The sequence below is a fragment of the Enoplosus armatus genome, chromosome 13 (genome assembly GCF_043641665.1).
Source record: "Enoplosus armatus isolate fEnoArm2 chromosome 13, fEnoArm2.hap1, whole genome shotgun sequence".
NCBI lineage: Eukaryota > Metazoa > Chordata > Actinopteri > Centrarchiformes > Enoplosidae > Enoplosus > Enoplosus armatus.
This window is the reverse complement of record NC_092192.1, coordinates 20,186,229-20,200,436: the sequence shown is the minus strand read 5'-3', so window position 1 is coordinate 20,200,436 and position 14,208 is coordinate 20,186,229. Positions and strand designations below refer to the sequence as shown.

Sequence of the window (14,208 nt, the reverse complement as noted above, 5' to 3'; positions counted from 1 at the left end):
TTGGGTACCGTCAGCCTCTAACGTTATTGGGGAATCCTAAGCCAATGACAGAGAATGAAGCTTGTCCTGGCTGCTGCCGGTAGGTCTATGGAAATGTCTTTGTATTTCTTAGCGCCCTGTCTATTATGGTTTCCGCATATCCACTTGGACCATATCTTTACTTACAGTGATTACTATGTCAGTGTGACAGTGAGGGAAGTGGTCTCGTCAGCAGCGTGGAGCAGCGCTGACTGACTGTGGCACTGACACTCACCGGAGGCAGGACGATACTCCGGTCCTGCCTTGACCGTCTGCAGGCAGCGGTGTGATAAACACGGGCTGGGCTGATGTTGACACATTGTAGAAGTATTATGGAAACTTATTTTCATTTGCAGAACAAAGCAGTGCCTCCAGCGTCATTTTCTTTTTTTTTCTTTTTTTTTTTTTTTAAAGTTGTTCGGCTCCTTGGATAAAAGTAACGGACAAAATAGTGGCACAATGACTCCATGTGGGGAAATTCACCTGATCCAAGGTATACTCGAGTATCCCTTCTGCACCGTTCATAGTGAATGGAAAATAGACAATGAAGATAGCCACTAGCGCCCAGTCTATTCTCCAAGCCCTTGTGCCAGACAGGCCCATTATCTACATCTGGTTAAGATGCAGAAATGAACATATTAAGATTTAATGTGGCATGGCAAACTTGGTTTTACAGTTATAAGAGCAAACAAACACCAGTGTCTGTTGATTTGAAACAATACATATTTCTATCTTAAATGCTGTAGACTTTTACCTTCCCAGTCATTGTAAATTCCACTACATCTTCAAGGGCACACTGACAGCTGAGGGATAAAGGCAAACGGAGCAGGACCTCTGCGTATTCAGAGGCTGCTGACAGCAAGGAAAAAGGCAGTGCATTCTCTTAAGAATGAATGGCCAGCTGCTGCTACATGACCCCGGGGCAATTCAGAAATTTACAAGCAAGATATCGGACTCAAATTATTATGCAGCGCTATTTTCTGCCTGTCCCTGCTTGCAGACCTACTGTACAGTGTAAGCAGATGGTCACTGCGAACAACCATGATTTCCCAAAATGAAAACATGGCACTGGACTGAAAATAAATGTTCAGGGTTTTATTAAATATTGAATGTATTTAACTACACTCAAAAGAAGTCCAAATACATGATGGTCAAATTTTCCAAGCCAACAAATATTGGCAAATATGCAAGGTAAGGAGCAATAACCAATTTTTATTGGTTGGAGTACAGTTTAGAAATCCAGACAGTAGATCTTCCTTTGTGCACAAACACTACATATCCAATGGGCAGCCATCTGTAGCTGGTTAAAGTTCATTTACACCACACATTTACTTTCACAGTGAAGTAAAATGGGATTGGTCTAAATGTGTCCGTAACCAATCAGTGTTGCCAGAAGAGCCCAGAGCTCAGCCAATCAGAGTAAGGAGAGGAATAGCAAACTCAAGGGATGTGCTGAAAAGGACACCGCATGTCTGCCATTAAGACAACCGCTCTCGTTTTTCTTTTTCCTGTAAAAAAACAAAAACAAAAACCAAACCTGTGGTCAGATACCTCCAAGAGATGCCAATCGTTCTCCTTCCACTCCACTATTGGTGTCCGTGTCCAATTGCACATCACAGTCCCCCTCCCCAAAGCAATAAACACAAGCACAGGAAAATAAGTTGACGCACTTTATTCCTAAAACAGAAGCCACACCACCAACTGCTGGCATGGCATTCATATATAATTATTTATATATATTGCCGTTTGGTTTTGTGTCTAAATGTGTGGTATAAAATACTATATACAACAATGTACCTCTTTATTTGAACACAGTGAAGTTCATTGCTGTACAAGTCCTCTGTAGCTACAGCTTTGCTGTAAGTCCACCATGCTCAAAGGCATGGAACATAATTCTCCACTCTAATTCTTCTGTACATTGTGACAATACAAATATTCTGTCTCCATTACAAAAAATAATACTCTAAAATCAGCCTACTGGGACTTTATTGAATTTTTATGGGATTTTTTTTCCTGGTTGTTTTTTTAATTAAGACGATTACATATATCTTAGACCAATTGCTTTAAAGCAGGAAGGTGATATAAACCTTCTCCATTTTTTATATATAAAAGAGGTTAAGAAATAAGACAAATTATACATTTAAAAACTTACAATAAATAAGATAGATGCAGGCATTTCATTTGGATACTATTTCATCCAAAGGAATAAAAAGGAATTTCAGGTCTTAAAACCAAAGATCCATTCTTGAGTTTTTTTCCTTGATCAAATATGTCCCTTTTCTTCCAATAACTTGACAGACAGACTTGTCTCTCCAATACAGACTGGCCAGTGACTGTGCTGCCATGCTACATACCATGACAGCCAATCTGTCATTCTCTCACGTTCATTAATTGCGATTCAACTTCTGGTTTCCCCCTCTTCTTTATTCCCTTGTCTCTATGGCCCTGTTTACACCAGGGCCTATGTGCATGTCTCTGAATCACAGGGACAGGACTGTCTCAACCAGTAACAGCTACAGGGGACAGGACCATCTCAGCTTAGAACAGCCGTCTGATCCCAGTTTGGTGCAGGATCCAGCACCGTAATCTTGTCTGGCTCCTGCAGTTTTCTTCAGTCTTGGTGAAACCTCCTTTGGAGTTGTCACTTTCCTCTTCTCTGAAATGTTTCCCCCCCCCCCCCCTTAAGTGTTGGTTACAACATGTTCATGATGAAGTTGTACATCTGGTTGAGCACCACAAAGTGAATGGGTAGACATGATCGTCGGTCCTGTGTAGCTGGGTCACACGTCAGCCAGGAGAGGGCGTTGTACTGCTCCAGCACAAATCTGTCAGTCAGGCATACAAAAGAGATGCAGTTACTCTTTTGTATAATTAACCCACTCTTTTGTATAATGTTTAACTCCTGTACATTGTCTTCATTTTATCTAAAAAGAACTATTACAAAATATACAATACAAAATCCCCTCCATGAAACAATGAAGTTCAGCAGGGTGGTAATAGAATTTTGTGCGCTTGACTTGTGGCGGAGTGTGTTCTGGTGTTGTTTACCTGAGTACATCTGAGGTCTGATTGGAGTCGAGGGGGTGGGAGTGTTTGCTGTGCAGTAGTTCATCTGATTGCACTGAAGACACATGGAGGTGCAAAGAGGCCTGAGAAAGGGAGCACAGGGAAAGAGGTGGTATCAGTGGCATAATGAAGTTATTAACTTTTTATTATATATCATCTAAATAATTATAGCTCTTTGCACGGAGAAGAGACGGCAGCCGTAGAGTCTGTAGCTAATCCCAGAAGCAAGGGATATCAAAACGATGTACTTTTCTTGTATGTACAGGAAAAACACTCGATAGGTAGTGTCACATAAGCAACAAAATTGACAAAAATGAAAATGGCATTGTAAGGGCATTTTTAAAAAGGACAGTTGTGGTTTTTATGGGGAGTTACGCGCTGGACTATTTGTTAGCCGTGAGCAGTGGCCTTCTGGGGTCTTGTCGTCACAGTAAGTTTTCCAGGCAAGGCCAAGAAATAGTCCAGCACGCAATTCCCCACAAAACCACATGACTTTTTTTACACCGCTATTTTTACACAAATGAAACAAATGAGACATCACATGTTAATTTGTGAGCTTTTAGAGGTGCTACTGGGCACACTTATGACAGCGCAAGGCTAGCCGTTTTCCCCTGTTTCCAGTCTTCATGCTAAACTAAGCTAATCTAATCACATGTGGGCTTCATCTTCATATTTAATGGACAGACATGAGGGTGGTATCATCTCACATAACTCTCGGCAAGAAAGCACATTTCACAAAACGTCAAAGCATTCCTTTAAGGTAAAGTAAGTAATATCCCCACAGTCTGATTTAGTTGTACACCTAATGCGCCATGACCTACCTTAACTGTTCCACTAAGTTGTCATGTTCAACCACGAAAAGTAGTAGGCAGCACTTAAAAGAAGGCCATTACATGAGCATGCAAGAGGGGCAGAGTCTGGTACCTTGAGGAAGAGTGGACACTGGTTCTGAGCCTGCGGACAGGCAGACCAGAACCAGTCAGGTAGTGGGCCGGCTTTAGCCGTGGAGACAAAGTAGCCGAGGGCCAAAGGCTGCTGCAGGAGGTTAGGAACCTCTTCATGAGACTCCATACGGTCCGTACTCTGGCCCTGCAACACGGTAGCAACTCAAGGTTAGCTTTGTTTGTTTGTGTCATATCACATGTTGTACTGTATGTCTTTTGACAGACTTTTCTGACACATTTAACAACGTACAGAGCAATGGGAGACGCGACGTGTGACATCACCACATCACCACCATCATATGGTACACGCCTTGACATGTGCATGCGATCTCACCTTACTGCCATCACCTCCGTGGTGGTAATGAGAGCCAGGGGAGTGTACTGGTGAGGTGTTGGGCGAGATGTTGATGATGTCTGGGTCAACCAACTCGTTCTCCTGGTCCAGCAGGTCAAAGATCCCGATAGCATCGGACCCATCTGAGGGGAACAGGAGAATAATTGAACAGGTCTGCAACTGATGAAGTGGTAAGATTTATTTTAACTGATTAGCTCCCTGGGTCTCTGAAGAAGACATTTCTTCTCCCTTTAATTTGTCTGTCATAAGCCAAGAATACAGATCTTTTTGTGGCAATAACTTGGACGGAATACATTTCAGAAAATATAATTCAGACATTGCCTTTACCTTCAATTGTGGTTAATTTGACTATTTATTGAGTATGGATAGTAAGTAAGCGTGCTTCATAATACATTTGTACAAAGGAAATAAGCTGAAGACGCTTGAGGGGGCTGTAGATGCATGTAAGCACACAAACTACAAAACAGACTCTTGATAGCCTGGAAAAGTAAACAGGAAGGATTTGGAAACAAACAGTACAGATTCAAGGGGAAATGCAGTAATTGCTGCATTTCCCTTAAACATCTGTGACTTCGTTTGAGGTCAAATAGGATGAGCCACACTGAATTGAAAAACCGCAAGAGGATCCCAGGGAATGACTGCAAGATAAATGAAGGAGCACTGCTGACCAGTGGTGGCGTTGAGAATGTCGATGTTGGGGTCGATGTTGGTGTAATTGGAGCTGGCCACCTGGACGAAGGCGGAGGTGGGGAAGACCAGGATGTGGGTGCAGGAGGTGTCCTGTGGGGTGCTCAGCTGGGACGTCTGCATGTTCAAGGTGGTGCTGCGGCCAAACACGGAGCCTGTCGACACAGAGTCTGATGGGACACACAGAGGGAGGAAAGAGAAACGGGTCAATAAGCTAAGAAGAATGAAACAAAATGTGGGTCCTTGTCACAATCCTTTCATCCGGTATGGGGGAAAACCTAACTGGTCTCTGACCGAGCAAATTCTCAATGTTTGAACCAAGGACATCATATAACTCACAAAGGACTGTGACAAGCATCAAACAGTAAACTGAAACTGACAAACAAATCACTGAAAAGTAACCCTCGATCAGTTTATACAGAATCCATTGTAACCATTCGTTCTATAGCCTTGTTTTGTTTATTTAGTTTCCCTCTACTAGCGATATAATGACATCTGCTGTAGTGTGTATCAGAAGTGAATGTTAAGCATACAGAGGCATGGAGGCCCGAGGAGAGACTTTATTTTAATGCCTCCACAAGGCCCGAGTGGAGATGGAGCTGTCCATCCATCCATCCATCCATTTTCTGTAACCTGCATTATCCTCAGCAGGGTCGCGGGGGGCTGGAGCCAATCTCAGCTGACATTGGGCGAGAGGCAGGGTACACCGTGGACAGGTCGCCGCTTTGAGATGGAGCTGTACTGGAGCTTATTTTTATGTCAAGTCCTTTCACTGATAATATATATATAAAAATACAAGTAAGATCTTTAACTGAGCACCAAGTAGCAGCTTTACAATTCTGATTAAAATAAGAGTCTAGGAGAAATATTTGTCTTACTGTCTTAATTTTAAAATATTGATTGTATTGATTGCATAAGCTAAACTCACAATGGTGGTTTCCACATGTCAACAACTCTCTTAAGTTTAAGTTCTATGTTACAGCGATGTAAACCGCCCCCCCGTAGTCATAGTCATCTGAGGCTACCGCAGCCTTGCTAATCTCTTTCAGCTTGAAGAGCTTTTTAGGAAGGAGCTGTCGTCAGCCCAGCATCGCTCAACACAATCCTGGTATGATGCACTGACAATCCCCCCACTCGTTTCCCAAAATAAACCCATTGATCTGACTCTCCATCACACTGCTTTGAGATCAATGGGAATCTGAGAGGTAGTGCTTTATGAGCGAAAGGTACATGATCTTCCCTGCCATCAATCTGCTCTGGACAAGGAGGGGACACGCATTCTGATATGCCGCTGCCATCCATCACGCTCACACACACACACACACACACACACACACACACACACACACACACACACACACACACACACACACACACACACACACACACACACACACACACACACACACACACACACACACACACACACAGACAACACACCTCAGCGCCGCCTTTCTTGGTAGAGTAATGCGACTCAGATGAGAAGTGTACGTTAAAACAGATACTAAGTGTATTTATAATCTTTGTCACACACTGTACCTGGCATGATGATAAAGGATCCCTGGGGCTCCATGGCAACCAAGCACACGCTGAGGATGCTGGGAGTATCTGAGGCGGAGATGCCACACATTCGACACATTTCCTTCAGACGGCGACTCAGTGACTGGAGGTTTCTCCTGCTCAGCAGAATACTCCAGTCTGGAACATCAAGAGAGGAGAGCAGCAGGGATGAATGAACAAGTGACACACCGGAATGAAAAATACTTGAATGTCTTGAATGCTCCATTTCTTTGCTCATGAAAAAGCATGTTAGCATGACAGTCCTCCTTACCTTTTAACTCTCCGTGTCCTATCCTGCCCAGTCGGCCAATCACCACCCTCCAGGGGACTGACGTCATCTGCACCAGTCCCAAGCACCAATCCCACAGCTTCTGCAGGCCGAGCCGCCGAACAGAACCCTTTTTCCTCCGTGCCCTGCGGAACATGCGTTGAAACACGTGTCAAGTATTAAGAACAAATATTAAAAAGGAGTCAAGTGTGCATACAGTGTGCTTAGCTCTTATTCAGTAGAGCTGGTTTACAATTGTATTAGCTCTTCATGCAGGTGAAGGTGAGCCTCTTCTCAGGAATGTGTGGGCCTGAGCAGACCATGCTTGGCTGCCAGCTGTGCGTTTTCCCTCTCAAGCCTAATTCATACTTCAACGGAAAGTGTCATTAGACAGCTAGTGTGACATAATTGATGCAAAGATCACAGTTTTTATATCTAGCAGACACATTCTGAGTGTTGGTGATAGCTGTCACGCACCTTTTGTAAAGTCACAGGCATTTGCTGCAGCTGTGACTGAATATTCACACAGAATAAATGAACCAGTCGAGAATGTGGAGGAAGATGGCGAGTCGAACACATTCAACAGTGATGTGAGTGCAATAGAGTTCAGACAAATGCGACGGACCAGATTGTTCAAATTACTTTCTCAATAACTGCACTAAACAAAACATTGCGTGACAGCTCTAAACTGTTTTTCTTATATTCACACCTGTTAAGGCAAGACAACTCATATCTCTTTGTGTCTTTTAATATCGTGCAGATGGTGGTCGTCCTACCTGTTGGGTACATCTATGTTGATGATGCAGGTCTCCAGGAGTTCCCCATACAGGTCAGTGCACGTGGCAAGGAGCCAGCGTTGGTCGTGGGACAGACAGTATCCGACAAACAGCACGTTGTATTTCTGCGATGCCTCCCCAAATGTCTCCCCGAGCTCCGTCTGCTTGTCTTTTACCGGCGCTAGAATGAACGGAGGTGTATACAGACGCAGACACTCCGGCCTCTGCAGATTGGAAAGTGAAGATAACAGGATAAAGAATTTAGGATACATGTTCAGTCCTTCTACCCAAAAGGATAAAAATTGAACATGCTCCAGATATGTAAATTGTGTGCCCTCCTGATTGGCTGCTGGACTTTCACAGCCACAGGAAGTTCACATTCTTGGTATCTTTACAAGCAAAAATGTCCCTTGCGTCACTCCCACTGTCCCATCCATATCCCAGTTCTCCCAGCTATGCAGCTCAAGGTTTGTGTTAAGGGGAAAAGGTAGCATTAGCTACTGACAAGGAAGGAAGTCAACTGATTTAGGTCCTGATCTAAAGCGCCCTTTTGTCTAAACCTGGAGTTGAGATCCCATAATGGAGGTCTCAGGGAGCTAGCCAAGCAAATAATGGAAAGAAAACTCTCGAGTAGCAGAGGGTTACAAGTTCTCTTGGTCCTGTTCCAGCAGGAGGAGGATGGTTAGCGCTAAGAACTCTATATCTCGTTGCTTTCTTTCTTTTCAGTGGCAGACTGAACACAGCCGGGGCAAAAGGCTGGGTCACATTCGGGTCAGGTTCATGTCTTGCGGGAGAGCTGAAAGCAGCTGAAATGCTGGTGCTTGGGCCACGGTGTCAGCTCCTGTTTGCTTGCCTATCGATCAGAGGACAACGCTAGCATGATAATGCTAACACACACAGCGGACAGGGTGCTGCTGCTGATCGGCTAACGATCTGAACGGCAAACTGCACGCTGGGACAACACCTTTCTCTGCTTTACAAATGGATTATGTCAAAGCAATTAGAGTGCAGCGGCTACAACTTGGCTATGTGTTGCATTTACCTCCGGGCTCTTCAGTGCGGTGTCAATGGCCAAGCCCGGGCCAAAGCCCGTCAGTGACTTGACATTGGTGGAGGTGGGCAGTGGCCGTCTGCACTGAGCGAAGACAGAGAAGGCTAGAGACTTGAGGTGCTGGGCGTAGATATGACGGTCTTCGCCTCGCACTGGCTGAAGCAAGTACTGGCAGGGGACAATCTGAGGTAAAAGGACACAAGTTGTTAGACATAGGCAACCTAAAAACCTAACACTCCCTCTACACACTGTCCAACAATGCTTCCACATATGAAATATCTCCTACTTAGAGAGCAGCAGCAAGTGAGCATACAAACGTTTTTTTAAAACTTTTTACAATTAATTTTCAGTTGTGTAACTTAAAATACGTTCAGAATTTGCATAAACGTACACTAAGTGACCAATATATAAAAGGCTCTGTACACTGCAATGCAATCCAATACAACACTGTATGAATGAAGGCGGCACCCTGAATGTTAATGATTCTAATCATCAGTTGAGAAGCCCACGCGACGAATCTCAGTTACCTTCGTGATATGAAATACAATATGGTCAGAAATAAAAAAACGTGGCTCTCCTGAGAACTTTACTTACCTGTACAGAGATAGAATTGCGGATGTGTGGGGGCAGGAACTGAAGCATCTCAAGGTAGCAGCGTAGCAAACCCAGCGTCCACACACTGGAATGGGCCGGCACCGGCCCCGGGCCGCCGTCGGCCTCCTCGTAGCTAAAGGGGTCCACAATGTAAACAACAATGGCGGGTGGATACGTGATGGCGTGGGACTCCCCATCCGTGGGCACGCCCACCTTCTCTCGTTCCAAAGTGCTGTGGAAAGCACAAGATCACACACACAGTATTAATAAATCTATCTCGTCCTCGGCTCAGTCCTTTGTTTTTGTCCTCAGCTTCAGAATGGCCGAGTCACACTCAAGACTACTGAAAAATGTCTTAAAAAAACACATTTATCATTCCACAAACATTTAAATGGCAATGATCAAAAATATGCGTGTCGCCTCACAACCTCCTTGCTAGAATTCAAGGACGAGGATACATATCTTGCTCTGAAGAAGATAAAGGTTACTCTATTACAGAATCATTAGATTATTATTGTGTCTACCATTATCTCAGAAGGAATTAACGATTCAGTTAATTCAGTGCTTTCACAACACTAAAATACAATAGATAGATTGTTGTGACTTTCTGTCTTCTGAACAAAACTGATCAAACACATTTTTTTTGAGTTGTTGGTGTGCAGGCATATGCGTCCTGCAGTACCTTTCAGGAGGCTCTGCGGGCCCCTGGGCCTGGCTGCTGGAGTTGTCCCCTGAGGTGCCAGTATTCTGGGTACCAGCCTGCTGTCCCAGCTGCCCACTCTGGGGGCCACCTCCCTGACCTTGGCTGCCCATGCTCCCAAAGGGGGGAAAAGAGCTGGGCTTGGCAGACGGCATCCCGCTGCCAGGCTGGCCTGAGGATGTCACCAGGCTGTTGGATGACGCAGAGCCATTTGTGGACCCACTGTTGCTGCTGTTGTTGGGAACCGAGGAGCCTGCAGCGTTCACTGAGCCCTGCTGGCCCACTGAGCTGGAGGCGGAGCTAGACAGTTGTGTGGATGATGACTGGCTGGACGAGGGCGGGGGACTGGGCTGTGTGAGGAGGGAACTGTCCAATGGCTGTGATGCGAGGTATGGAGCTGAAGGGTGAAAGCACAGCACTTTTATTAATAACATCAAACACGCTTGGAGAAAATGAAAAGACATTCCTTTTATTCCATTTCAACTTGATCTCCTCCTACACTGATTTCAAGTTCTCTTTTAAGCAGTCATGGCTCTCTAGCTAGCCTTTTTATAACTAAACCAAGTGGTGTTAGAGGTGGAAACTCAGCAACAAAGAACTGACTGAGCCCAGCATTGAGCAACAGAAAGACCAGGGACCACGTCAAACATGCAGCAGTTATCCACCAGGCTGTAAATGACACGTACCGAGGTTGTGGCGGCACACTTGTGCATAGAGTTTGAGCTTAGTGAAGGCGTCGCTGTTGCTGCTGGCAGCCTTGAGAAACCAGTCGCTGACTGGCTGATCCACGAGGTTCTTGGCTCCACTGCCGCCGACGAGGACTATGCCATCAGGGTAGCCTTTGGAAATGGGCCGGTGCTGGCCAAGTCGACATGACTGTAGAGAAACAGAAATAAGTATATAATTGTTCTTTCAGCATAATTAACTGCGAGAAGTAAAGCAGTGTTACATTCGGACAGCGCTAACACTTGCACCCTTCGTCAGAGTCTCTACCTCGTAGACAGCAGTGAGGTCTCGGAAGAAGCTCTTGGCGCCGCTGAGCAGGGCCTCGTTGTCAGGACAAACCACCAGGTACCCAATGTCCCGCTGGGAGCCAAAGGGATCCAGCAACAGTTTCTCCCAGTAGGGCAGACCAAACGGTGACAGCACCACAAAGTCATACTCATAACCCACCAGGAAGGTGGGGATGGGCAGGGGCTCTGGGGACTCGTCTGTGCCTGTGGGAGTGAAGAGGAGGAGGGGGAAACCAAGTGTGGAAGGAGGTAGAAAGAAACACAAAGAAAGAAAGACCAGTGAGCGAATGTTGGTAAGGTGTCAGCCCTCTCCCCTCCTTCCGCCCTCCGCTGTGCATCAGAAAGTGGGGTCACCAAACAGAGCTGACAGCTCCTCCCAACAGAGCTGACATCTGGACCACAGCAGAGGGACCACACTGCCTATTGATCTGACAACATCCAGAGTTTTTCTACCCCGAGACACACACATCCCAAATGTCACGCACACCAACACCAAATGTTGTCATCACCCTCACAGTCATGGACTTGACCAGTAATCATTTTGAAAGCCTTTACTTGCAGGGAGTTTTTCCAAGAATGGTATTCTTGGTAGAATAGTCTGAAACCTTAATTGTATATGTGGTGGAAAACACTGATTTTAACACAACTAAACTGGATGGTAGCAAAGCATCAGTCAGAAACTGTGTATCAAGTGGATAAACTTCCCCAGTTTGTCCCCAGATTTACCGTAAGAGCCCCGTCCAGCCATCTTGTGGAATTGCTGCCAGGTGAGGGGACCCTGAACGCCCCACGACCTTACCGTCCTCTTCTTCTGGATTGCGTCCTGGAGTACGGGCTGGAGGGACATCAGCACCCGCAGCACGTCCTGAGAGCACAGTGCACTCACGTCCACTGCTGGAGAATAGATGAGGAAAGGGGAAGCTTAAGAACATGAGAAACTCAACACTCTGGCTACATAGTTAGTGGCAAGTAGAAAGTTTGACTTTAAAATACTATACTACTATATATTACTCCTGTTTACAAACATTACAGATGTAGAAAAATGACAGCATAAAAAGAACTAGTTTAGTTAAGACTTGGATAAAAGATGTGCATTAGTTTTTAAGATTTCTGATGTTACAAATGTGGTTTAGTTTGTTTGAAGAATAAGTGACTATCTCAAGACAAAATAATCTCAGGCACCATGAAAACAAAATGTTTCAAATAAATTTTTGTAAAACAAAATTGCCATTTGGTTAAATAAAAATGGGCTAAAAAACTACAAAGAAAAAAATACTTAATTTGATGTCCAACTGAGCCAATTTTGGCATTTATGAAAACCTAGGCTGCCATATTTCTCACCGTTTTGTTTGGCCCAGTGGTGCAGGCAGGTGCTCTTGACCAGCGCCTCGTCCACCTTGCCACCCGACATGTTGTCCATGAACTGCCTGCCGTGCTCCAGGGCCATGTAGCAGTCACTGTGGTAGTCCCTCTCCTCCACCCTCACACAGGGCGGCACAGGGGCCCCGCTTGGCCCCCGTGTCACTACGTCATGCTCCAGGGTTGAAATGGGTGAAAAGGGGTTGGTGCACTGGTCCTGCATGAGGAGAATCAGCTCATCCGGGACACGGTCACCCCTCCCAACTCCAGTTCTCTCCAGCGAGGAGAGCCGCAGCTCCTCAAAGCGCTTTTCTGCCTCTCGGCTGACGTCTGAGCCACGGCCGATGATGTCCAGCTCGTCCTCCAGGAAGAGGCCTGAGCCGTTGCCGTAACGCCGGTTGACCACGGCGCTGAAGCCGCAGCTGCAGGGCTCCTGGGCCTCGCCGATGGGGTCGCTCAGGTACACGCCCACATCAGCTCCTTTTATGTTCATGTTACATACGCAGATGCAGCAGCTGTCAAAGTTGCAGTCCTTGAAGAGGTTCATGACTGACTCAGACAGGATGAGGGTGACATAGAGGCTGTGGGCCTCGGGGATGGAGGGTACAGTGGCCGGCTCTACGGAGTTCAGCGGTCGGCAGGTGGAAGGGGTGGACGCCGGCGAGTAGAGGTCGGAGTTCTCGTACTTGAGCGAGCCCTGGACACTGGAGGGACCTCGAGGTGTGCGCGGGGTGCGTGGCGTACGTGGGGTGGGGGCAGAGAAACGTGGGGTGGCAGGTGAAGGCAGGATGCCAGCGCCGCTGTTACTTGGTGGAGCACTGTTCGACATGAAGGGCGTGTGGGTCTGAGGGGTGTAGGTCTGGCTGTAGTCCTGGTCCATGGTACTGCCCACACTGGGGATGTTACTGAGAACAGAGAAATACAAAAGGACCTGAATTAGATAAAGCTAGAAATAAAAGGCGGCAATACTGGATGTCTGACAGTGGAAACAAAGCAGCACATTTTAGGGTTTTAAAATGACAATTAGAAATGATCACTACATGGAATTGTTGCATGAAAATAAGGAAGACGCCCTGCACTCGTACACAGAACACATTTGTGTTTCTCAGGTCTTTTCTAAAACCAAAACAGCAATGTTCAGTACATTGCTTCAAATAACAATATACTGTTAGCCAACTGTCTCACTGCATTTGTGATGATAGTTTGAGTAATAAGGCAGTAGGGCACGACAACATTCACTACAAAAGGAATGCAGAGAGGGCTTGACTGCACACATGAGAGAACAAGAACGAGGAGGGGGGAGGGGGGGGGGGGGGGGGATGAGAAACGGGTAGCAAAAAGAAGCAGAGGGAGAGAGAAAGACATTCAATAAACATTTCACTGAGCGTCCCTCTGAGGTGATGTTTATTTTGGGGCTGGCAAGCAGGGAGAGAGAGAGACACAGAGAGGGGGGGGGCACATCATGTCCCTAGCTGTATGTGGGGAACAGTTCCTGGCACAGACCCATTAGAATGAAGTCCCAGCACAACTCTCTCCCCTGCAGCCGGGGCACACTCAAGATGTGATGCTGACGCAAAGGTAGCACAAACACAACATTATAAGATCTTTACCAATGACTTTTTGGACATTGGCCAAGCTTAGTCATGTGCCGACAGCTCTCCCTCCCTGCACAGTCAAAAAAAATAAAAAAGCCCTACTTTTTAAAAGTGTTTTGACCACCTTTGTTGCTGTTCTGTTCTACATTTCCTGTCATGCACCAGTGTACTCTAATAAAAGAGAAAAGTTCTGAAAATAATCTTAATAATCAGGAAAAAGTA

General features: G+C 45.9%; 1 protein-coding gene across 2 annotated transcripts in view; it reads right to left on the bottom strand.

Annotated features, from left to right (window-relative positions):
• Window positions 1–2,193: 2,193 nt before the first annotated feature.
• Window positions 2,194–14,208, bottom strand: part of med13a (mediator complex subunit 13a) — a 68,869-nt gene continuing 56,854 nt past the window's right edge. Inside the window, exons 16-30 of one of the 2 annotated variants that reach the window (XM_070916851.1) lie at window positions 12,374–13,284; window positions 11,759–11,926; window positions 11,013–11,236; window positions 10,706–10,895; window positions 10,002–10,416; window positions 9,320–9,551; window positions 8,717–8,908; window positions 7,675–7,898; window positions 6,902–7,044; window positions 6,610–6,768; window positions 5,052–5,240; window positions 4,363–4,505; window positions 4,009–4,173; window positions 3,067–3,167; window positions 2,194–2,843 (exon numbers count right to left, since the gene is read on the bottom strand). In XM_070916851.1, coding sequence (XP_070772952.1) covers window positions 2,711–2,843; window positions 3,067–3,167; window positions 4,009–4,173; window positions 4,363–4,505; window positions 5,052–5,240; window positions 6,610–6,768; window positions 6,902–7,044; window positions 7,675–7,898; window positions 8,717–8,908; window positions 9,320–9,551; window positions 10,002–10,416; window positions 10,706–10,895; window positions 11,013–11,236; window positions 11,759–11,926; window positions 12,374–13,284 — 3,589 coding nt within the window. In that variant the 3' untranslated portion in view covers window positions 2,194–2,710. Of the gene's footprint in view, window positions 2,844–3,066; window positions 3,168–4,008; window positions 4,174–4,362; window positions 4,543–5,051; window positions 5,241–6,609; window positions 6,769–6,901; window positions 7,045–7,674; window positions 7,899–8,716; window positions 8,909–9,319; window positions 9,552–10,001; window positions 10,417–10,705; window positions 10,896–11,012; window positions 11,237–11,758; window positions 11,927–12,373; window positions 13,297–14,208 lie in introns of both variants that reach the window. The other variant, XM_070916852.1, reaches the window with a different exon arrangement.